The 22,505-nt window shown below is 36.6% G+C and overlaps 13 protein-coding genes across 13 annotated transcripts; 7 read left to right on the top strand and 6 right to left on the bottom strand.

The window, feature by feature from the left end:
- Positions 1-248: 248 nt before the first annotated feature.
- Positions 249-2,348, top strand: VPS5 (sorting nexin 1; the record flags this gene model as incomplete). Its single annotated transcript, XM_003677236.1, has 1 exon — positions 249-2,348. The coding sequence occupies one exon, from the start codon at positions 249-251 to the stop codon at positions 2,346-2,348; it is 2,100 nt and encodes a 699-aa protein (XP_003677284.1).
- A 129-nt stretch (positions 2,349-2,477) lies between these two features.
- Positions 2,478-4,406, bottom strand: GYP1 (GTPase-activating protein GYP1; the record flags this gene model as incomplete). Its single annotated transcript, XM_003677235.1, has 1 exon — positions 2,478-4,406. One exon carries the CDS (start codon positions 4,404-4,406, stop codon positions 2,478-2,480), a length of 1,929 nt encoding a protein of 642 aa, XP_003677283.1.
- A 747-nt stretch (positions 4,407-5,153) lies between these two features.
- RPF2 (rRNA-binding ribosome biosynthesis protein RPF2) lies at positions 5,154-6,203 on the bottom strand (the record flags this gene model as incomplete). The annotated part of the gene is made up of 1 exon (XM_003677234.1): positions 5,154-6,203. One exon carries the CDS (start codon positions 6,201-6,203, stop codon positions 5,154-5,156), a length of 1,050 nt encoding a protein of 349 aa, XP_003677282.1.
- A 459-nt stretch (positions 6,204-6,662) lies between these two features.
- Positions 6,663-8,348, top strand: SGO1 (Sgo1p; the record flags this gene model as incomplete). Its single annotated transcript, XM_003677233.1, has 1 exon — positions 6,663-8,348. One exon carries the CDS (start codon positions 6,663-6,665, stop codon positions 8,346-8,348), a length of 1,686 nt encoding a protein of 561 aa, XP_003677281.1.
- Positions 8,349-8,421: 73 nt separating this feature from the next.
- CDC21 (thymidylate synthase) lies at positions 8,422-9,327 on the bottom strand (the record flags this gene model as incomplete). The annotated part of the gene is made up of 1 exon (XM_003677232.1): positions 8,422-9,327. The coding sequence occupies one exon, from the start codon at positions 9,325-9,327 to the stop codon at positions 8,422-8,424; it is 906 nt and encodes a 301-aa protein (XP_003677280.1).
- A 202-nt stretch (positions 9,328-9,529) lies between these two features.
- On the bottom strand, positions 9,530-11,635 carry SKI7 (Ski7p; the record flags this gene model as incomplete). The annotated part of the gene is made up of 1 exon (XM_003677231.1): positions 9,530-11,635. The coding sequence occupies one exon, from the start codon at positions 11,633-11,635 to the stop codon at positions 9,530-9,532; it is 2,106 nt and encodes a 701-aa protein (XP_003677279.1).
- Positions 11,636-11,854: 219 nt separating this feature from the next.
- Positions 11,855-12,592, top strand: RTS2 (Rts2p; the record flags this gene model as incomplete). Its single annotated transcript, XM_003677230.1, has 1 exon — positions 11,855-12,592. One exon carries the CDS (start codon positions 11,855-11,857, stop codon positions 12,590-12,592), a length of 738 nt encoding a protein of 245 aa, XP_003677278.1.
- A 302-nt stretch (positions 12,593-12,894) lies between these two features.
- On the top strand, positions 12,895-13,554 carry BUD21 (Bud21p; the record flags this gene model as incomplete). Its single annotated transcript, XM_003677229.1, has 1 exon — positions 12,895-13,554. One exon carries the CDS (start codon positions 12,895-12,897, stop codon positions 13,552-13,554), a length of 660 nt encoding a protein of 219 aa, XP_003677277.1.
- Positions 13,555-13,663: 109 nt separating this feature from the next.
- ATX2 (Mn(2+) transporter ATX2) lies at positions 13,664-14,635 on the bottom strand (the record flags this gene model as incomplete). The annotated part of the gene is made up of 1 exon (XM_003677228.1): positions 13,664-14,635. The coding sequence occupies one exon, from the start codon at positions 14,633-14,635 to the stop codon at positions 13,664-13,666; it is 972 nt and encodes a 323-aa protein (XP_003677276.1).
- Positions 14,636-14,821: 186 nt separating this feature from the next.
- DIA2 (DNA-binding SCF ubiquitin ligase subunit DIA2) lies at positions 14,822-16,918 on the top strand (the record flags this gene model as incomplete). Its single annotated transcript, XM_003677227.1, has 1 exon — positions 14,822-16,918. One exon carries the CDS (start codon positions 14,822-14,824, stop codon positions 16,916-16,918), a length of 2,097 nt encoding a protein of 698 aa, XP_003677275.1.
- A 91-nt stretch (positions 16,919-17,009) lies between these two features.
- Positions 17,010-19,673, bottom strand: NCAS0G00340 (uncharacterized protein; the record flags this gene model as incomplete). The annotated part of the gene is made up of 1 exon (XM_003677226.1): positions 17,010-19,673. The coding sequence occupies one exon, from the start codon at positions 19,671-19,673 to the stop codon at positions 17,010-17,012; it is 2,664 nt and encodes an 887-aa protein (XP_003677274.1).
- Positions 19,674-19,907: 234 nt separating this feature from the next.
- Positions 19,908-20,891, top strand: NCAS0G00330 (uncharacterized protein; the record flags this gene model as incomplete). The annotated part of the gene is made up of 1 exon (XM_003677225.1): positions 19,908-20,891. One exon carries the CDS (start codon positions 19,908-19,910, stop codon positions 20,889-20,891), a length of 984 nt encoding a protein of 327 aa, XP_003677273.1.
- A 157-nt stretch (positions 20,892-21,048) lies between these two features.
- NCAS0G00320 (uncharacterized protein) lies at positions 21,049-22,233 on the top strand (the record flags this gene model as incomplete). Its single annotated transcript, XM_003677224.1, has 1 exon — positions 21,049-22,233. The coding sequence occupies one exon, from the start codon at positions 21,049-21,051 to the stop codon at positions 22,231-22,233; it is 1,185 nt and encodes a 394-aa protein (XP_003677272.1).
- Between the last annotated feature and the right edge of the window lie 272 nt (positions 22,234-22,505).

Genomic DNA, 22,505 nt, shown 5'->3' with positions numbered 1-22,505 from the left:
AGAATAACATAATCTCCAGCCAAGTGGCACCTTTATTTAATATATATATATGTATATATGAATCTATTTAAATATCTCTCGAACATCCCTACCACTTGATACTTTTCAAAGACACGAAACATGCTCTCTGTCTTGACACAGTCAAATCCAAAATAATCGACTCGGCTGATGGAAAATTATAAAATCTGAATCGAATAAACTGTCAATCAGCCTTGGTGAGAAGAACACAAATACTAAGAGCCCATACCATGAATTTTAACGACACTGATGATGCATTGAGTGCCCCGGTTTGGGATGATTTGAACCCGCCCACCAAGAAACAGGAACTGAACGCAGATGTCCCTGAAGAGTTGAGTTCCACTTTCGCCACTTTGAATACTGGTGATGAACTTGTCACTAACCCCATAGTGGAGGTCAGTGAGGGAGAAGAGGAGAAATTTGATGTAGAGGGTAAACCTTTTCAAAGCCATTGGGTGGCTAACGCATTTGCTAGTCAGGATCAGAATGACTCCGATAATAGAGAAGGGGTGCGTATAACTAAGGATAGCAACGCATTACTTCTGAAAGGTGAAGTTAAGAACGAAGACACTGATGACCTTAATATTTCTAAGGCAGACTTAATGAACGAACTAGCTAGCAGTGAGGTTGATCCTGCATCTGGGTGGACCAACCCTAGCATTGAACCAACAACTTATAATATCAATGCTCCCCTTTTCAGCGGTGACAATTCATTACCATTAGCGTTCAATGATACGGGTAAGATGGATGAATTACAATCCACTTTAAATTTGCATTCAAATGCTACGAACCTTGGAAAACCAAAAATTTTATTCAATTCAAGGAAAATGTTGAAGAGGAAAGATTATGAGAGAGATCATTTGAAATCGATTAATACTGATGATCCTCTAGGCAAAGCTCAGAAGGATAGCGAGTTTATTGATGAACCATTAGATGATAACACAACTTCCATATCAAATGTAAACCCTGTTTCGAAAGGTTCAGATATAAAGAGACAGATGGAAGAACCTTTGTATAAATTATCTCCTAAAAAGGACCATACGCAGACAAACGAAGCCAAAAAAGAAAATGACAAACCAACAGAAGTGAAGCAAGCTCCTATCGAAGAGCCCAAACCAGAATTTGTAAAATTTGATATTGTAGTTAAGGATCCGAGAAAAGTTGGGGAATTGACATCGGCACATATCGAATATATGGTTGTTGCAGAGGCAAAGATTCTAGAATCTGGATGCTCCATTGTATATAGACGTTATAGGGATTTTAGATGGCTCTATCGTCAATTACAAAATAATCACTGGGGTAAAATTATTCCACCACCTCCAGAAAAACAAGCTGTAGGTAGGTTTAAGCAAGATTTTATTGAGAATAGAAGATTACAAATGGAAAATATGCTTCAAACAATTGCATCAAGTGACTCTTTACAAAATGATTCTGATTTTATACTATTCCTTACAAGTAAAGATTTCCCACAAGATTGCAAAAAGCGTGAATATGAATCTGGTTCAAATGCTTGCAACGATAGTGGTGATCTATCAATTACATATATCAGTGAAATTCAATTACTGGGTGAAGAAGACGGTCGTAGAGTTATAAAGAATGGTGGGCTTCTGGGGGAATCTGATAAAGGATTTCTAAGTTTATCTTTCTCTGCGCCACCAAAATATGTGGAAGTGGATAACTTCCTTAACGAACGTCTTAAAACGATTGACAACTTATCAAATGAATTAAAGGAGATGTACAAAACCTTGGAAACAGTTGATACAGAAAGAACCAACCTTGCTAGCTCGCTTACGGATATACAAATGAAATTCGAAAGTTTGTCGGAACTAAATGTAACTACTGAAAGTACATCGATATTGAATTCATTGGTAGATGTGGAAAAAGCAATTCAACAATCTCTTGAAAGATGTTCGTTCCAGGAATCATTGATTATGGGTACGTGCATAGATAACTACAGTAGGTCACTGGCAAGTGTGAGAGCCATTTTTAACCAAAGAATGACGATGGGTGCCTTTATGATGGCAGTAGAAAATGATTTAAGGAAAAAAAAATCGCAAGGAGAGCGTGTGCTGAAATATGCAAAGGGTCAGAACGATCCTGATAAGTTTGAAGCCTTTAAATTACAGTATAAGCTTATAGAGAGGAGAGCCAGGATTATAAGGTCAAAATGGAATGAACTTGGAGAAACAATCAGAAACGAAGTTGCCCGGTTTGATTTAGATAAGACAAGAGAATTAAGGGATAGCATGGAAATATATCTGGAAACATTAATTGAATCCCAAAAGGAATGTATTGAGTTATGGTATACCTTCCATAAGAACAATTTTTAACGCGTACGTAACAGAAATAAATAAATTATTGGCGATCGACTCCCTTTCTGACAAGAAGTGTTTGCAAAGTTAAGGAGTGTTATAAGGAAATATGCATATGTAGTCTATATATAAGTAGATGTGACTGAATCATAACCAGTGTGATGTGGCATCTTTATAGAGTGATTGCCAAATGTATGCTTCACCAAGTAACATTTCAATATCAGTTTCCGTCCAATCTTTTGTTGGTGGGTTTTGCAGAAACGTTATAATACCTTGAAAATCCATGACCATTAGTTGGTCAGACCACTTTATTAAAAACGCCGCACATACGAACACATGAAATTCATTTAAAGAAGACTGTCTTATTCTTGTGGAATTGTCGCTAGAGGTATTCATATTATTTGTTATTGTTGCTGAAGATGGTGATCGGAAGGAATCGTTAGTAGGGGTAACAAAGGTTGCCGAACTTTGTTCCTTAGGTGTTAGTGGAGGCATTGAAGGGTCAGTAGGTGTCGTAGAATTCGTGGAGGAGGTTATCTCTTGAGATGTCTCGGATAGATACGTGTCCCACATTCTAATGACAGTCCCCATTTCAAATTCTCTCATCAATAAACAATTCATCCATCTAAATGCAAATTGAATAAACTCTACATGCTCCTTCTGAAAATGGTTATATAAATCAATATCGATTCGTTTTACTAGCTGAGACAGGTTTTTTACTTGCTTCAATATACCTGGTTGACCATGAATATAGTTATCTGTTATTTGTTCCAATAATTTTGTTAAACACCAAAAGGTATCTGCCTCTATGTCTAATATTTGTTCTTTCGTCATATATGTTTCTGGATCGAGTTTTTCGACTTCATCAACTTGAGATGGATCAAGGTACTCAGTTAAAAAAGTTTGATAAAATGGAGTGACCAAGTCATTTATCCCTTGCACGTAACCACTCGTTGGATGCCTTATTGCCCATAAATAAAGTATTTTTTGAAGACTTGCCTGAACAGATTTAAATTGATATAAGGGGATTTGTGGATTTGTTCTCGGTATATCAATTTCTATTTGATGCCATGTTGGAATATCTCGTGAATGTTGATTAGAGAACGTATGATCGAGTCCATCTCTGTACTCTTTTCTTTTCCTTTGTAGGAAAAGAGCTTGTCTCTTGGTATTTGCAGGTAAGTAACCAATTAGAAGTTTCCAGACCACGGGTCTATGTATTTTTGGAACACCATTCCAACTTATTTCCCTTAATTGTTGTTGATTAATAATATGTTTATTTTTCAAAATGTCGTCAAATTTAGCTATCCTTTGAATCATGGAGTTTAATTCTTGTACATTACGTTCAGCATCTAATTCTTCTTCAGATCGTAAATCGGAGCTATCTACTTTTTGAATATGAGGTAACTGCGGATAATTGAACGATGTAGATCTTACAGATGTCGTATTAATAGACGATGTAGTTGATTTCCTTGATAGTGCATATGGGGAATCCACACCACCATTCAGTATCGTTGGTATTGGCATGTTATAATCATCTATCACAGCACTCCAATCTTCATCCAAATCTTTAAAATATCTATCATGATGCCTTGAACTCGAAGGTTCACGTCCATTACCAGTAGTTGTATTACTTATAGTATGCGTTAACGTATGTGTACTTGAATGATGGTTATTGTGACGTAGTAATGATGTTCGTGGACTTTCATTCGTAACGTTGTTTGTATTGCTAGGGCTCATATACCTCATTGGAGAATATGAAGCCGATGGTGTCCTGATAGTACTTGTTTTCTGCTTTGCAATGGCATCAAAATTCCCATCGCTATCAGCAAATTTTTGATCATTCATCAATGAAATGGCACCTGTCCTATGGTTATTATCGTTGTTTGATTGTGAACTCCTTCGTGATGTGGAAAGTTCTGGATCGGATGCAGCCTTTGGTGAGGACGAAGATGAAGAAGAAATTCTCCATGATTTCATCAGTGAGGAAACTAGTCCAACGCCAACAGATGATGATTCATGTGCATTATGATGTCCTTTTTCGGACATTTCGTGAGGACCAGACCTAACTGCCATTATACTCTACTTCCTGTTGCAATTCCTCCCTTTAATATTTAGTTCACCAACTTAATATAGTCTTGAAATGTGTTTATTGAAAATATCTAATTGACGAAAGCCTCCTCTTCCTTCCTTAGTGGTCTTTTCTAGAACTATTTACTTTACCAATGCATGGATTCCACGTATTTCATCATGAAGGGTTACCCGGCAAGCGATATTGAATAGTGGTGTCACAAATTCTTAGACACATTTCAATAACTAATTCCTTCAACTTGGCAATCATAAAGTGCTGGAATATGAAACATAACTCAAGTAGAAATGTTGAATTTGAATTTAAATAACCTCAATCTTTAATGTCAATGTCTCCGCAAAAATTGGGGCCCACTTCGTCTTTCGATTGGATGGGCATTGTGTGTTCAGGAGGAAATGCGGTGCGATTTTCAATATCTTGAAGTTTCACAGATTCATAAAAAGGACCCAGCCAATTAATTAAGAAAATGGAGGGTTCAAATAGGTTGTCTTATTAACATGTCAGTACTACTTACAATCCCCTTCCTTTACTAGTAATAAACCTGTATAGTAACTCAACTTACTGAAGTCAACTAGCTTGGGTATTTTCCTTTCTTGAGGTTCATTAAACTGGCCCCGGGGATGAGTCACCTCTGAGGATAGATATTCTGCAGCTATTTCAATCTCAACTAAGCTTTATATTATACAGTTTGGGATATTAAATATATATGCATATATATATATGGTGCAATGTTATCATTTCTTTTGTTTCTTAGTGGCAGGCTCGTTCTCGTCTTCTTCAAGATCATCAGCAGTAACAAAGTCTTCACCATAGCTATCCTCTTCATTATCGTCTGCATTTAGATAAGCTTCGTCATCTTCTAAATATTCTTCTTCATCGGCATCCGTTTGGTCAAATCTTGATTTTAGACCCTTCATCTTTCTTGTCTGCAGTTTATTCAAATCTTGTTTACCCAAATGGATTCTACCCAATTTATCACCCATAGAATCAGTTTCTACGTTCTTTATTGTTCTCAACTCTAATTGCTTAGCTCTCTTCATAGCTTCTCTTTCCATATCAGCAGATGGAGCGTGAATTCTACCAATCTTGAAATCTAAACGTGGACCAATTTCTTCTAATTCCACTCTTGGTAATTTCCTACCACCTTGTTCGCTCTTATATGTCTTTAATTTATAAACCCTGAATAAAACATTTGGCAGGGTTTCACCTTCTTGGAAATCACCAGCAATGGACAAGGATATGACATGTTGCAAACCGGCCACATCTTGCAAATCTGTGGTTTCCCCTCTAAAGAAATCCATGAATAATGATTTAATATGTTTGTATACTGGGTGAGTGTCGAATGCAGCACCTTGGAAGGTGAACATTGGCTTCAATCCGACATTGAAAGTTAGTTTCTTGAAATCATTTAATAGTTTATAGTTCTCAAGCACCATCAATTCAATCATGTCATATATTTTGTAACCGAAAGTACGAATAAAAGTCAAATTATTTCTTCTCTTCTTAGAGTTGGTTCCCAGGACTAAAAGGGAACAATCATTTTTTTCACTAAAAAACTCCAACTTCGAAGTATCTTCAAATGGATGAACATCATTCTTTCTTTCAAATCTCTTGATATCTGGTTTCTTCAACGCACTCAAATCGATCATTAGATCATGTAATAACTTATTGGACGTTTGACCTGGAACAAATAGTGCCTTCTTTACGTTCTCCACCAACTTGGCCTCTTTCTTATCAAGGGCTCTCTTTGATCTAGCATTCTTTGGTTTAACTGTTCTGATCATTGTTGCAGTTATGATCGCGGTTCTTGGGGTTTAAATCTCTTTCCAAATTAAGTACATGTATACCAAAGAGCTCATTAATTCATCTCATCGCATTCACTTTTTTTTTCATCTCAGCAAAAATTTTCAGGTGAATTTCGGGTTTTGGCTGGGTAAGTTTTGCTCCATTACAATTTTTAGTTTTACCCTCAATTGTTTAAAATACCCTACTTAAAATATAATTTTGACCTTAGGGCTTAACAACAATTAGGGTTCCTTTTAGTTTTTTGTAAACAAAGGGAATGGAAAACAAAAACAAAAACAAAACCATCAACAGTATAAACTTACAATAAAAATCCTTTAAACATTGAACTTTATTCGATAGAAAAGTGCTGCTATTTTCAAGTTTAGGTACTACAACATTTTATTACCAGCTTGATACTTTATTCCAGCTTATCTTTGGTTTTGCACTCTAGTCAGATAATGGCCAGGCACCAGAAACTGAAACGAAGTTCAACTACAACAAAAGCTATTCATCCTAATACCATCCAGATACAGGAGTTTCAGGACTTGATGGACAAGGAGACCAAAAAGGCAGAATCATTGAAAATAGCATATAGCCAACAAAACGTTCAATTAGCCAAGGATAACTCGTCATTAAGATTGAAGATTAACGAGATGGATAAAAAATTAAGTCAATTGATTCAAGAAAACGTCATTCTTCGATCAAAATTATCTCTTACTGACATTCAATACAAAGAAAAATTATCTCAGCAGATTCAAACGTTGGAAGATGGTGTCGCTCAAAGATTTGAAGAAATCTTGTACATATTTGACAATATTAGAACAAAGGAGAATCTAGTAGGCGTTTCATCCGATAATTCTTCAACTCAGGATTCCAGACTAAGGTCGATATTGAACCATCGTAAAAGAAGCAGAAGTTCTACTTCCTTACAATTTAATGAAATTACGACTACTTTTGAGGCATCAACAGAATCTAACAGTGACCTTGTAACAAAGAGAAGAAGAAAAAGCTCGAGACGACAGTCCATGTTTGTTCCAAGTGATTTTGCCTTCCCAAACGATGAAGACTTACCAATTGAAAAGCGTAATGAGCAGGAGTCGCTTTCTCCCTCTAAATCAGAAACGTATGAAACAAACGACATCCCAGTGGATGAAGTATTAAAACAACAGGATAAAGAAATGAACGCAATATCAAATAACGAGGACTATAAAGAAGATGCTGATAATAATCATAATACCAATACTAATGAAAATTCAGTAAATTTCACCAATTCAATTACTGATTATTCGATCCCTGAAGAAAAAGTCAACTCCACAAAGGACAATAACTCATCTTCTAAGATTGAAGTATTCAAAGATGATTCATTTGAAGCAAATGGTATTGAAGTAATGGAAAATCCATCTTCAGACAATATATTAAATAACAGCGGTATTCTGCAGATTGACCAACAAAATAAAATAAAGCATTCAATGAAACCAAGGAAACCAATGAACAAGAAGAAAATAATGGATGAAGTTATGCCAACTAGTAACCACGATAACTCTCGTGATCTAGATTTTATACAACCAAGAAGAACTCGTGGGAAAACTGTTGATTATAAATTACCTTCATTGAGAGCTAAAATGAGAAGGCCTACTGAAAAGCTCGTGGATGCAACGACAGTGACAAATATACATGACTTACAAGTGAAATATAAGCAAAATTTACCAAAGATTGAAGCTCATAATGCAAACGATAACGATCCAAATCCCAAATGTGAAAAAGCTACCAAGCAATCGCCTACTAGCTCATTATCTAGACCTCTATTAAAAACTGCATCTCCAAAGAATGAGGTCGTCAAGGCAATATCACCAAATAAAAATGGAGCTGCCCTGTCCGATATTACAAAGAAGTCTAATATCAAATCATCGAATCCTAAAAGAAAATTATATAAGAAAGCTGTTATCAATGATATATATGATGTTAAAATTGGACCAACAGGTGGTAATGCCGTGCACAATACTGATTCATCAACTTCTCCCAGCAGTAACAGATCTGTCAGTTTCCGTCTGAATGATGAAGATTTATCAGTATTCGACCTTATAGGCTCACATCATTCAAAACACACACCAAGAACCTACCGAACTAAAACAAAACATAAATGATAATCTCGTTTGGTAGTTTTAAATGTAAAACTAATTTATTCATATTATTTAATCTATATTATTATTATAATAATCATACACTCATTTTCATTTGGATTCTAGCTTGTGGATGGTAATCTTGTATTTCGAAATCTTCAAATTTAAAGTCATCGATGTCCCTTACTTCCCTCTTAATAACCATTTTTGGGAACTGCGTTGGTGTTCTACTAATTTGTTCCTTCAATGCGTCAACATGATCTTTATATACATGTGCATCACCAAGGGTATGGATGAATTCACCTGGTTCCATATCACAAACGTGAGCTATCATAATAGTCAATAACGCGTACGACGCAATATTGAATGGTACTCCAAGACCCATATCGCAAGATCTTTGATATAATAAACACGATAATCTTGGCTTTGCAGCACCTTCAGGGAAACTAACATAAAATTGAGAAAAAACATGACATGGTGGTAAGGCCATCAATGGAAAATCTGGAGGATTCCAAGCACTCATAATAATTCTACGATCATAAGGGTTTTTTTTTATTTTTGTAATTAATTCCTTTAATTGGTCTACACCCTGGCCAGTATAATCATCATCACATGTCTTATAAGTGGCACCAAAATGTCTCCATTGAAATCCGTAGACTGGACCCAAATCACCTTCTCTTCTGTCCTTCAAACCTAAACTATCAAGATATTCCCTGGATCCATTTCCTTCCCAAATCTTGACACCTTGCTCGGATAGTTTTTTACCATCGGTACAACCTGAGATGAACCACAAAAGTTCGAATATAATACCTTTAGTAAAAACTTTTTTTGTGGTCAATAATGGGAAAGTACCGTCAGATAAATTGAAACGGAGTTGAGGTGGTGCAAAGATACTGTAAGTACCTGTGCCTGTTCTATCTGGTCGAAATTCTCCTTCCTTGATAATTCTATCACAAAGGTCTAAATATTGTTGTTCCTCGGGATTGGATGTTGAAGCTGTCATTGTTGGTAGAGTTTAGTGACCTATTTTAAGATTAGATTACTTTGCTTCAAGTATTCATTAATGTATGAAAGAAACATGTGTTTATCTTTCAGAGAAGTTTACGCGTTATATAGGTGATATTTTCAAGAACAAGAGTTTACGCGTCAAAAGCCACATTTATAAAGACATTCATAACCGTTAATACGTAAACACATGCTAAATTCTATATAAATGTACCAGTCGCAACGATTGTTTCCTCATGATATAATACCAAATTACCACATTTCTTTCCGTTCTTATGGTCCAGAAGGACTACTGGTCGTTCGGTCTCACATTCGATATTAACGTTACAATTCGAGGGCATCTTTGATTGTGATTGATCACTGGTTTCTGCACTCTCTTGAGTACTAGTTAAGTTCTTTATCTTTACGGGAATCACCGCTCCATCACGATATAGGGAACCTCTGCTACCAATGCCAATGGATGGCTTCTTGTTCGTCTCGAAGATAAACATATCTGTCTGGAATGACGTTGATGACAGAAGTTCGTGACCAATGGATGCTGCAACATCAGATATTCTTATATCTTTATCATTGTATAAATTAGAAACCGTTAGAATTACCTGGTCCATTTCAATAGCTATGGATTTCTGCAGAATCCTTTTCGTATTACCCTCCGTGTTAACTTTACTTATCTTTTCAACTGTGACGCTCTGCTTAGAAGGATATATGGTCATTGATTCACCTATTTGTATGGATCCTGAAAGCACTTCCCCCATTAAAGTGTAAACATCACCCCTCTTATCTTCAACATCGAGTTTAGCGGGCCTGGGTTTCTTTGTCAAAGAGAAAAAGAATGGTGAGTCTGCTATGTTATCATCGGAGTGAGATCTAGTCAAGGAAATCAACTTCTCGGATAGTGTAGGACAAGATTCCCAATTTTGGGGTTTCGGATAAGATGAATGAACGATGCCTTGTCCATATAATCCACTAGAGGGTATCCATGTAAACTGTTCTTTCTTAAATCCCAGTCTCGATAAAAACGATTGAAGTTCGTTTTTTATCTGGAAATATCTCCCTTGGTCCCAATCTATTGTATCCATCTTATTCATCATTATTATAATATTATCGATGTTAGCCTGCTTACACAGATAAATATGTTGAATTGTCGCGCTTCCCATATTAAATGCAGATTCAAAAGCATCGGTATTACAATCTATTGTAAGAATCGCCGTGGTACATTGTCGGATTGCCTTGATAGAAGATGATAAGTGTTTTAAGTCACCAGGTATATCAAATGCACTGAATTCGGAGACATTTTTATCTAAACTGAAGGTACTCGACATTTTCTTTTCCATCAGCTTTGAAAGGTATAACATTTCTGCATTCAATTTTGATTTTTCTAATTCTTTCTTAACTGACCTTATCTCATCAATCCGAACCAATCCGGAGTCTTCCAATAATCTCCCTATGATCGTGGATTTTCCTGCAGATTCATTTCCTAGCATTACAAAATTCAAATATGGTTTCAATTCATCGACATATTTTCGAACTTCAATTGGATTCTTTGGTGGAGTTGGCTTTGTCAATTTAATTGGCTCCTTAGTCTTCTTGTCTGCCTCTAAGGCTAATTTGGAAACTTTTTCGTGAACGTCATTAAAAGCAAGTAATTGAGCATTCAATATAATATCGTCAGGGCTAGGTTCCCCAAAATTCTCTCTTATCTTAGTTTTCTTATTTGATGGATAATAAACGGTAAATAAGTCGTCATAGTTTCTCTTCAAAATCTGGGAAGCTCTTGGCCTGGATAAAGAACCGTTGGATAAGAGTTTCATTATTTGATACTCTGTGTAGTCATTGAAAGATTTGTGGTTTTCCGAATCATGCAACTGTAACTGTAATCTATTTATTAAATCCCAAGTATTAGGGGCATCCAATGGCTTGGAATCCTCTTCTTGTGTCTTGGAAGGTCTCTGGTCCCTATCCGTTGTCTTTTCTTCAGGTTTCCTCTTCAAGGATAATAGTTTGGAACTTAAAGAACCCAGCGGTGACTTACTTTCAGAATCATCATTATGATTTTTAGATTGCCCTCTTTTCTCCTGTAATATAGCAGACAGGCTCTTATTATTTCTCTTTGATTTTAAGGATTCTAGTAGAGAGGAAGCTGAAGTATTGGTAGCCGGATCAGAGTCTGAGGAGGACGGTAGAGATTTGTCACTTCTCAACAGGAATAGACGAGATTTAGGTTTATCTTCTGAGGATGTGGATGAAGTGCCCAAGTTTTTGTTCTTCAGGGCTCTCTCCCTGGCCAATTGTTCCAGTCTTGACATTATGTTATTGCCAATGGATGCAGGTATATCAGACTAGCCTATATGTATTCTGTGTCCTGGTATTAAATGTTTTGAGACTCTTCCATTACTTATTATAACACATTGAGGAAAAAGTTTCAGTGCAGTGCGTTTTCCCGCAGCAAGCATTAAGAAAACTTACTTGATGGTAAATAGATCAAGAATAAATGAATAAAAGGAGAGAAAAAGAGGAAGTATAGGATGGCTAAGGCAGAGTTTGGAACTGCAAAGTTTCTCAGTAAACAGATGAAGGCCAAAGGCCTTCAAAAACTGAAGTTCTATTGCCAGGTTTGTCACAAGCAATGTAGAGATGAGAATGGGTTCAGGTCCCATATCAAGGCACCATCTCACTTACAAAAAATTTCACAAATTACTGCTGAGGATATTAATAACTATACTACTGAGTTTGAGAGGAACTTCTTGAGGTTGTTAAAACTTAATCATGGAGAAAAGAAAATTGAGGCTAATAAGTTTTACAATGAATTTATTCAGGATAAGGAGCATATTCATATGAACTCCACTAATTTCACCTCTTTGAGTAAATTTATCCAGTACCTAAGTAGAAATGGGAAAATACGGATATATGGACTGGAAAATTTAGATGACACAGATGATAATGTCGATTTAGGCCAATTAATGATTAGTTACATCGATAATTCCAGCGAAACTATACTTAGGAAACAAAAAATTGATGAGTTGTCCAATATAGAAAAGAGCCATCAGGAAGTTAGTACCGTTCTCTTGCAAAATCAAATTGCAAAAGGGTCCACAATGGTGCAAATTGACGAACGACAGGAAGAGCAAGACGTAGTTGGGAACCAACCTGTTTTGCAATTGCAACCTGGCGAGAAGATTTCGTTGACCTTAACTGGGAATGGGATTACCAAAAACAAGAAGAAGAAGACTACACTTAAAAAGAAGAGTGTGTTTAAGAGTTGATCATCGCGAACCTCCAAGAGCGCTGCTGACTGAATTAAAACATATTAAACCAGACATTTGATAAACACTTAATGTCATTATACTGGCAATAGTATTACAAAGGATATTACATTGTGATGCAGTACTATACTATAACGGTACGTTATTATAGTGAGCCACTGACAAAATCGCTTGAGACGACGTGGAAAAAATTCTAGGCGATGAGATGGAAAAATTTAAATTTGCTTGTATTAATGAAAGGTTGAATAGCCTGTGAACAAATCTGCAGACCAGTCATTGAGAGCAGTGGAACCAAAATAAGAATGAGTAGCACAACAAAGCATAAGAAGTTTGGCGAGGATGAAGAAAATGTAGAACTACCCCCAGTGGTAGAGAAGAAGGCGATAATTACCAGCGACCATGACAGTGACAGTGATGACGATGATGCACCAGAGGAAGAGGGTACTTCCAACGCAAAGGAATCTGTAGAGAGTGAAATAAAGAAGAGGGAAGAAGCCTTAAAGTTGGAACAGCAACTGGCAAAGGAAAAAAGAAGGAAACAAGATACAAAATTCAAAGAACAACAACATGAGAAGAAACTAAGAGAAAAGGAAGAAGAAGAAGAAAGACAAAGATTACAGCAGCAACATCAAGAAGAAAATCTCGAGGAATTACCTCAAGACTTCTTTTCAAAGTTAGAAAATTCCGAAGCCATTTCTCAAGTCTCGAAAACCTTACCCACGCGTATTAATTTCAATGAAATAGACGGCAATGATTATCTTCCTGAAGTGAAGAAGGAGCTTGCTAAAAAGAGGAAGAATACTTTGAAAAAACTTAGAGCTACAACTCTCAACAAAGGACCTGTAAGCGTTTCTCTCCTGCCATCATCAACATCATCTAGAGTAATGGCCCCAAAAAGAGAAAACGGAATCATGAAATCGAAGGATAAATGGTTGAAAAGAAGATCAATTAATAGAAAATAGACGTATGTAACCATTACAAACACCAAAAACAAAATTGCATAAACTAAAAGAATATATTTATCAAACAATATTCACTACTTTACATAACTTTACTAATACAACACCGTATTTAATCTTCTGATATTATATAGGAAATGACAGTTGGTATTATAACCCCAGAAACAATATAAACAGAGTCATCGTATAACTGATTCTTAGCGCCACTTTCATTGTAGTTAGAATTCATATTAACCTCCTCATCGCGCAGGTCCCATCGTTGTTCTATATCTTCTTCGGTAGTAAGGCTAGAATCCAATTCTTTGGGCATTGAATGATCATGTTCACTGCCATCAACAAAGGCGGTAAATGAGGCATATAATAAACTCCCCCCACTCATCAATAACAAATTTCCGCTCAACCAATCCATAGTATCAGACTGTTTTAAGTTAAACATTGATAGCACAACATATCCTAAAGGTGTAGAAAGTGAGAAGGCGAATAAATTCGACATAACTTCCCATCTTGGTAATTTTTGTTTAGAAATCATTATGCTGGTTAGTGATAGCACTGCAGGAATCTTGTTTATGACAATCGCAATCAGAACCACTAGCAGCAAGGATTCATTATTGATAGTGGTTCCCAAGGCAATCCCATCGGATAGCCCATGAATTACCAATGCAAAAACAACGTTGTTTCTGAGAATACAAATAATGATTCTTTTAGGATGCTGGATAATGTCACGTAATGAAGAAAAGGATTCTCCAACGGCTGCATTTTCAATGGATTCGTTCCCATCTGCAGAATTTCTCTTAATAACAATTTGGACAAGTCTATCCAATAAATATACTGCCAAGAACCCAATTAATAAGTTCAATCCGACATTTCCATCATGTTCCACACAACTTTTTATTCCCTCGGGTATAACAAGCATGAATGATGTCCCTAAAAGCATTCCAACTCCAAATTTCGACATTATCGCAATGAATCGTTCAGGATTGGTAATTCCATGGTCCATACAGTAGGGCAGACTCATTCCTACAAGGAATGTCGCCACCAGAAGAAATAGAGACAACAACAATACAGCTCCAATTCCAACACTCATCTTTTCATCCTTTTCATATATTCTATCTAGTCAATACAGACAGAGTGAGCATAGTGGCTCAGGTGCAGTGGACTAAATATTTCACTGACGCGATAGTGAAACGAAAACAATAACATGAAATCCTAGCTGGAGAAATTTCTTATATTGACAGAAGAGCAGGTGTGTATAGTGCATTAGTTCACTAAAATGTCTGACACTCTTCCTAATGACTCTTTGGTAGAGAAGGCTCTTTCCTTGGGAACAACATATTTCCAAAGTGAGAAGTACACGAAAGCCATAAAGATATTTCAAAAGGCCATCGAGTTGACAAAATCATATTCCAAGAATGATATTATTGAACTACGTCGAAAACACAATTTACATAGTTATCCAGAGTCTGCTAATGCTTACCACCCAAAATATATTAAGCTATTGGACAATAGAGCAGCCTGTTGGGAAAAATTGGGTGAATTAGAGAGGGCACTTCGAGACTCACAAAAAATGTGTTACATAGAACCTTACAACCTAAAATGTTACCTTAGGAGGGGTAGATTGTTGCAAAGATTGGGGAAGGACAAGGATGCTTATAAGAATTACAAAGAAGCATTGCAAAGGGTGCAAGATTCCAAGAAGACATTAAAGTTCGAACTGCCGACAAAGTTTGTTCAATTTATTCAAAACCAGAAAGATATAGTACGAACAAGACTGATAGAAAGTAAGAAACACAATGCTGAAATTATAACCCATGAAGCTGGGTTCAAGAGAAAATTAATTGATCCTAAAAGTGAGCAAAGCAAACGAACAAAAATAATTGCAGAGGATTCCGCTAAAACAGAATCTACCCCCATAGGTATGGATTTTATTAAAAGACTACCAACAGAACTTCTTCCCTTAATTTTCAAAGATTTTACTTCCAAGGAATTGGTAAAAACGATGCAAGTATCCAAAACATGGCATCGAAGACTGATCTCGTTACCTGACTTATTTCAAGTATTTGATTTATCTAACATAACATTTAAACAGTTTTCCCAATGTCATTGGTTTCTAAAAACTTTGAAACGTTTCCAAGAGTCTGATCATAGGATTCAAACTTTAAGATTTTCGTCCAGAATTGTGATGGATGAATTAAAGACTCTCCAGGCTTTATTGATGCAATTGCAAAATAATACCTGCACGAAGCTGGTATTGGCAATTCCGAACACAACAACAAGGGATTTAGTCCAGTCAATAGTTCCGGATGATAAATTATGTCATTCAGTTAAAGATTTGTCTGTTGTTTTAAAGTTAAGAGGAGATTTTGAGTATGAATGTGATCTTTTTTCTAAATTCAATCAGGTAAAGCATTTAGAGGTTCTGTTCTTAACACAGTTGGTACCAATATCGGTCACATTGAAAAACAAGATTATTACCCCTTTGAAGAAGGATGACGTTGAAAATCTCGAATCTCTTAGTATCATATGTAATTCTGGTAAGGTGAAACGCTTCCCATTTTCCAAGCACATATCAGTATTTCCGCCAAACAACGTAACGAAATTAATTGTTGCAGGGGCCAATTTACGCTCGCATGATAATTTACACTGGTTACGACATTTCAATAATTTGAAAACACTTTGGTTGGAGGACAATCACACCACGTTGAGCGATCTTATGGAGGTATTACGAACAGATATTATTTTTCATCAACTGGAAAGTTTAATTTTTAGGGAATCAAAAGTGAATAATAGATTTGAACCTGTAAACGCTGAGGCATCATTATACTATGACAACCTAAAGAATCTTAAGGAATTGGACTTAATGGGGACCTCAATTAGTGGATTAGGATTATCTATTTTAATATCATGTTGTCGTTCAGAGCGAATAACGAAGTTAAATATTGGGGATTGTCCGTTTATCCACTTTCGACGTTTAAAGAATGATAATGACCCGAAAGTATTATCTCTGTCTCATTTTTTCAATGATGTTTCCAATTTGGAAGAATTGTGTCTTCCTCAATCTAGCAGCATTGATGATAATTCGTTAATGTTATTATCTGAACAGGTACCGATGTTCATGAAACTAAAGAAATTAGACTTATCAATGAATCCCACGATTAGCGGTGTATCGATTTACCAATTCTTAAAAGAATTGGCTTTGATCCGAGCCAAACCATTGCAAAACCTCGTGATAGATGGTTGCACATCTGTCTCTCATATAACAGTTAATTCTCTTAGAGCATCCAATTTAGTGGCTAAAGTTGACTGCGTGTATGAAAGAGAGGTTTGGAACCGGTTTGGTATCAATTCATACAAATATAGAGACCGGTAATTGGGTGTCTACAAACATTTTTTTATAATAGATATATTTGCATTATTTTTTTAAATTTGAATATATGAAAGGTTGAATATTATATCATTACCTAATTTTTTGGTTCATGTAAAACTTCATTATTATCGTCACCCCATCTGATTTTCCCAAATCTGCTGTTTTTTCTTGAGATGACAGGTCTACTTTGGACTTTATTGGATCTCACAAGGAGTTCATTAATGCTTGTCATTATATTTTCTGAATCATCAATCTGATTGTTAGTGGCTTCTTTACCATGTATTGCCCCTTTAGAAGTGACTTCGCCATTTCTTGGTGACGGTATCGGTTTAATTGGTGATGATAATCTTGAATTATTTCTCGAATTATTTCTCGAATTATTTTTCGAATTTGATTTGGAATATGTTCTTAATCTCTGTCTACTGGGAGATCTTCTTGGTGAGTGTGCAGATTGTAAAGTATAGAATGGTTGATTGGAATCGTTCCTCAGCATGGGTAAGAAGTTTTTCGATTTGATTGATGTGGAAGTGGTCCTCTTTCGAGGTAATGCACTTTGTACTTCGAAATTTCTCAATGATCTCATGGATGTAATATCTGATTTCCTATGTGGTCTCCTGGCTTTAATGGGGGTTTTTGATCTTATGTAACTTATTGTTGGTGCATGATTATTCCTATATGAGCCTTCTGGCAACAACAAGAGAGATTTAGCAGCTTCAGATTCCAAAAGATTATCATCCAACATATTAGATGTATGTTGGTGTGTTGCTACCAGTTCATTTGTATGATCCAATCTTATTGTTGTGTATGGGTTAGCTGTAAATTGAAGAGGATTCTTTATGGATGCTGACATTATTAGTTTACCCTTAAGGAATGTTATTGCCTTATCCAAGGCGAATTCTTGTCCACAATTATTTCTAATCATTGAAATTTTTGGCCAAGTGGCACGGGCTCCTATGGTAGTTTCATGTAATAGGAATTCTTGAGTTGGATTTATTAATATATTTGCTAATTTGGAGTACATGTTCATATCTGGTAATATTGTAATATTTCCTGAATATTGTTGCGATAGGATGGACCGTAATTTTGTTAATGGCATCCTTGCAATACCTAATTCTGCTCCCATTCCCAAATAATGAATTATTTCTTCATTTATGGAGTTATAAATAGTGGATAAATGTTGTTTTATCTTGGCACTAAACTCATTTTGTACTTCACCTCCGACACAGGAGACAGAGAACTTTAAAAATGGGTAAACATGCATATTAACTTGGCAAGCAATAATGTTATCAACATTAAACATTTCTGATAATCTTGAAATGGGTAAATCATTATCTACTGATCCATCAACAAATTTCACTGATGTGTTCCCACCCCATTGAGTAATTTTTCCCGTTATGGGATCCTTCTCGAATAATGGAGTTGCAGGGAAAACACCTGGGACGGAACATGAGGCACAAACCGCAGACCAAATTAGGACATTTGGTGCGGTTAAGTTGTTTAATAAACGTGGTTGTTCAAATAGTGATGCAGGTGAGACTGTAATATTTAGAATTTTCCCCGTTCTATTGTATGCTTCACGAAATGTTAAATCATGCAAAAATCCCATCATTGTATTTACTAAATGTTTATTATCGAACCAAGTCCCTGTTTTCATAAATCTGGATAACTTTATTAAAAAGTTTTCTTTACTTCCTAAATCTTTATTATCTGTAAAGATATTAAATTCCATGTTTAAGACGTTTGCTAGTAGATTTGGAATTTCTTCCGTAGTGTGAACACAAAAGATACTTGCCACAATGGCACCAGCACTTGTTCCACTGATAATTCTGGGCATTAGATCAGCTTCAAATAAAGACGCAAGGACACCGATGTGGAAAAGTCCAAACGTGGCACCACCGCTCAGTACCAGGGCAGTTTTCCCAATGTTTCTTCTTGTTTGTTGTAGCATTCCTAATAAGTATGAATCATCCACTTCTGATTGGTTTAACAATGCTTCTATGGCTAAATGAGATTCCTTCATATATTCATCAATAATGTGTTTAGTTCCCACGTATGAGTGTCTATACAAGTTGACGTTCCCCATATTACCAAGATTTCTTACCCAATTTGTTCTAATTAGATACAAGAGACCGGAGAAATCCTGTTCTAACCGTCTATCTCGTAGCTTATTAGTCAAATTTTCAATTGTAACGTAATCATACAACTGAGAAGCCTGTTTATGTTTCCAAATATGTTTTTGAGTCAAATGATCCAATTCATAACCTACGTCCCTCCATTGATAATAGGATATCGCGTTATTTCTCTGTGTCAGCAAATTCTCTATTCGTAAATTGCGTTCATAATTACTGATAGATATTATACTTGTCAACCAAACTTTCCATTTTGTGAGCCTAGAAGTGCAATCCACTTCCATCTGTGTTTCCTTACCATTAAAGTCATCTGCTTCTTCCTCCGCTGCACCGTTAATAGTAGTCTCTGAAGAGTCATTATCGGCATCCAGCAACTGTTCCTTAATGGTCTCCTTCTCCCAATCCTTGTGCTCTATAGCGTTCAATAGAGTATTTGTAGTTTCCCTCGTTATGACAGCCCCACAATTCGGGGTCTGCTGTATGAGTTGGTAGTATCTCTCAATAAGATACTGCGTGACCGGGTACGAGTCCCTCCCTAGTGATGGTGGTGGATGTGTCATTATAATATCTGTGATCATGCATTGACAGTTTCCCTCTATTGTCTCTTTTGTTCCCTGTTGCATTTTCATTATTCTGGTTTTCGTGATGGAACCAGCATCCTCGAGGAAAGTCCGGTTACGTAAGCGGCCTGTTTTTCAAATTTCAAATTTTAAGCCGCACATGTTGTTTGTTTACCTTTTTTTCTCTTAGTGTCAGAACAATGGAAGCATTATTTTCCAGCGATGAACGATGAAGTCTTGAGACAGACAGGTTTGTAAAGACACACACAGCAAGGATTGGTTTAGGTTGCAGCACCCCATTACATGTACGACCCCATCTTCCCGCAATTGAACCCGAAAGTGAGATACAAGACCGTCTTGGAGAGGGCCGGCTTCGAGGTGAACTACGCCATGACGAGGAAACACAAGACGAAGAAGAAGAAGCATGTATCCATTCAGGTGGTGCCCATCGCTGACACGGTCCAGGAGTCCAAACAGGCAGAGTTGCAGAGCGACGATACGAGGGTCAATTCCTCTATAGATGAAAGGGAGGAGGACCACACCAGAGAAGAAAGAGTGATGTCGTTCTTCAATTTTGAAGACACCACCTGCATTGATATACACGAGGATGAATCCAACCCGAAGGGGCAGAAGGAGTTTACCATGCTGACAAGTAATAATAGTATACTTAAGATTGTGGAGCATGCTGCGGAAGACCAGGAACCAGCCAATGATCAACCGAAACTTGCCAATGATAAGAGTGCAACAATAACGCAAGAGGAACAAACTCATGTGCCTGTCATTTTGAATAAAACAGACCAAGTAACCGAGTTGTTAGCTCAATTGGATACTGCCATGTCACAAAACAATGAAGAACTACAGGACTCTTTGGAAAATACTGGTAAGATCGAACAACCCAAACCCCGAATGAATGAATATAAAAGGTCAAGTGCTTATCTGTCAGGTAGTGTACACGTGATACCAAGATCAAAGATATATCCGCCCGGTGAGGGACCTTGCAGGAAGTGTCATGGAGAAATACGGGGCAAGAAAGTATTTTCCAGGGATTTCACAGAAGAACTATCAGGACAATGGCATCGTGACTGTTTCCGTTGTATCAAATGCGATCTAAAATTCAGTAAATCGGTCCCCTGTTATATTTTGAATGATAACCCATATTGTCAAATTCATTACCATGAGGAAAATAAAAGTATTTGTCAAATTTGTAAAGAATTTATTGAGGGAGAGTGTTTGCAAAATGGGAAACTGGAGAAATTTCATGTCGGTTGTCTCAAGTTTAATGCGTGACCGTGCTGCATCATATACATTCATATATATAACACAAATTTACGTCTTAGTTCGTAACTTAAAATAACCAAAACCACACATGTTTCTTTCATTGAATATAGAATAGTCATTCATTCATTAATATTCCCAGGTGCTCTTGTTCCTGTATTATCTTCTTATGTGTCAGCTTAGTAACAGCCGTACCCAACCCACGTGGGAAAAAGGTAAGAACACATTGCAAACAACTCCGACGAACATCGATGAGTATATAAAATACATGGATGTTGAACCTTCCATTTCTACATCTCAAACCACAATCATCAAACCAACAATGATTGAGATCAGCTCAAGTAATAAACCGGCAAAACCTATTTGGAAATTTTGGAGTAGAAGACCCATTTCAAAAACAATTGACACTTCTGAGGAAAGCTTGTTATGGGAGGGATTCTGGTCATTGACCAAGAGTTTCCAAGTGACCGTCTCGTATAATGAGCTTTTATCCAATCATTTTAAAGACTACATCACTTTGAACCCTGATTATGGAAGACCTGAATTGATTCTTCCCGCTGATGAATCAGAGGCCACTGATTTCGGTACTTTACCAGTACTCATTATTTGTGGTTCAAAGGGGGAAACCGGTAATGTTAAGGCGAGAGGTGATAAATGTTTCAGGAAGATCATTGAGTCTTATGGAGGGTTCAAAGAATTTAAGACACTTCTAGCACAAGAGACTAATGACGAGAGTATTAAGGCCTTACAATCCACTCCACAGATAATTTCGAAAACGGTTCATGATAATACTCAGCCAAAGCAATTTGTCTTCAATGACTATTCAAGAAATGAAGGTTGTATGGTATTAAAAATTGGACCTCCAGCAGTTGTCTTTTTGAAATGTAAAACTCAACAAATTCAAGAGCTCTGTAACTTAATTGAGGAATTTCGTTCTATCCTGGGGAGGGAAGGTTTTGAAGGCAATGCTTTACAAATCGCAAGGATGCTAGATGAAGGTATTACGGTCCAAACAAGTTTACACAAGTGTTCCCCCACATGGGAGCAGCCTCAAGTGGTTTATCGATTAAGTTCAGAGGTAACCTACCCCCTTCATATGAACCGAAGACAGATATCTTCATTCAAAATGCTATGTTGCAACGAATTGAAGAACTCAAAGGGCTGGAAAAGTAAGATTCCCTTTGGGGCACTCATTGACACTTCATTACCCATCATTGAATGTAAGATGCATACTAACGTTCGCAGTGTGGTTAATGGTGAGGGGAATGTCCCTGTTTTGGACGAAAAATTGGAAGATTCAGATGCGAATTCGGAACATCTGGATGTGGACACCATCATCGACTCCGTCAAGTAATCTGGCAGTGATGTTCTTTGTATTATCTTATTGTATTGTATTGTATTTCATTTCATTTCATTTCACTTCATGTTGTTCTAAATATCGTATGTAACGTTCCAAGCAAGCAAACACGACTATAAGTAACGCTATTATTTTCTATTTACATGAAGAACGAAGAAATTTGCGTCGCTTCCGAAATGGACGCATGCTGTTTCAGGGAATAAAAATACAGCAATGGTCAAATCTCAACACTTGGACAAGGACAACAAACCACACGTAAACACATACAG

Source organism: Naumovozyma castellii, chromosome 7, assembly GCF_000237345.1.
Source record: "Naumovozyma castellii chromosome 7, complete genome".
NCBI lineage: Eukaryota > Fungi > Ascomycota > Saccharomycetes > Saccharomycetales > Saccharomycetaceae > Naumovozyma > Naumovozyma castellii.
The sequence above is the reverse complement of the archived record's forward strand: the minus strand, read 5'-3'. Positions and strand labels throughout refer to the sequence as shown.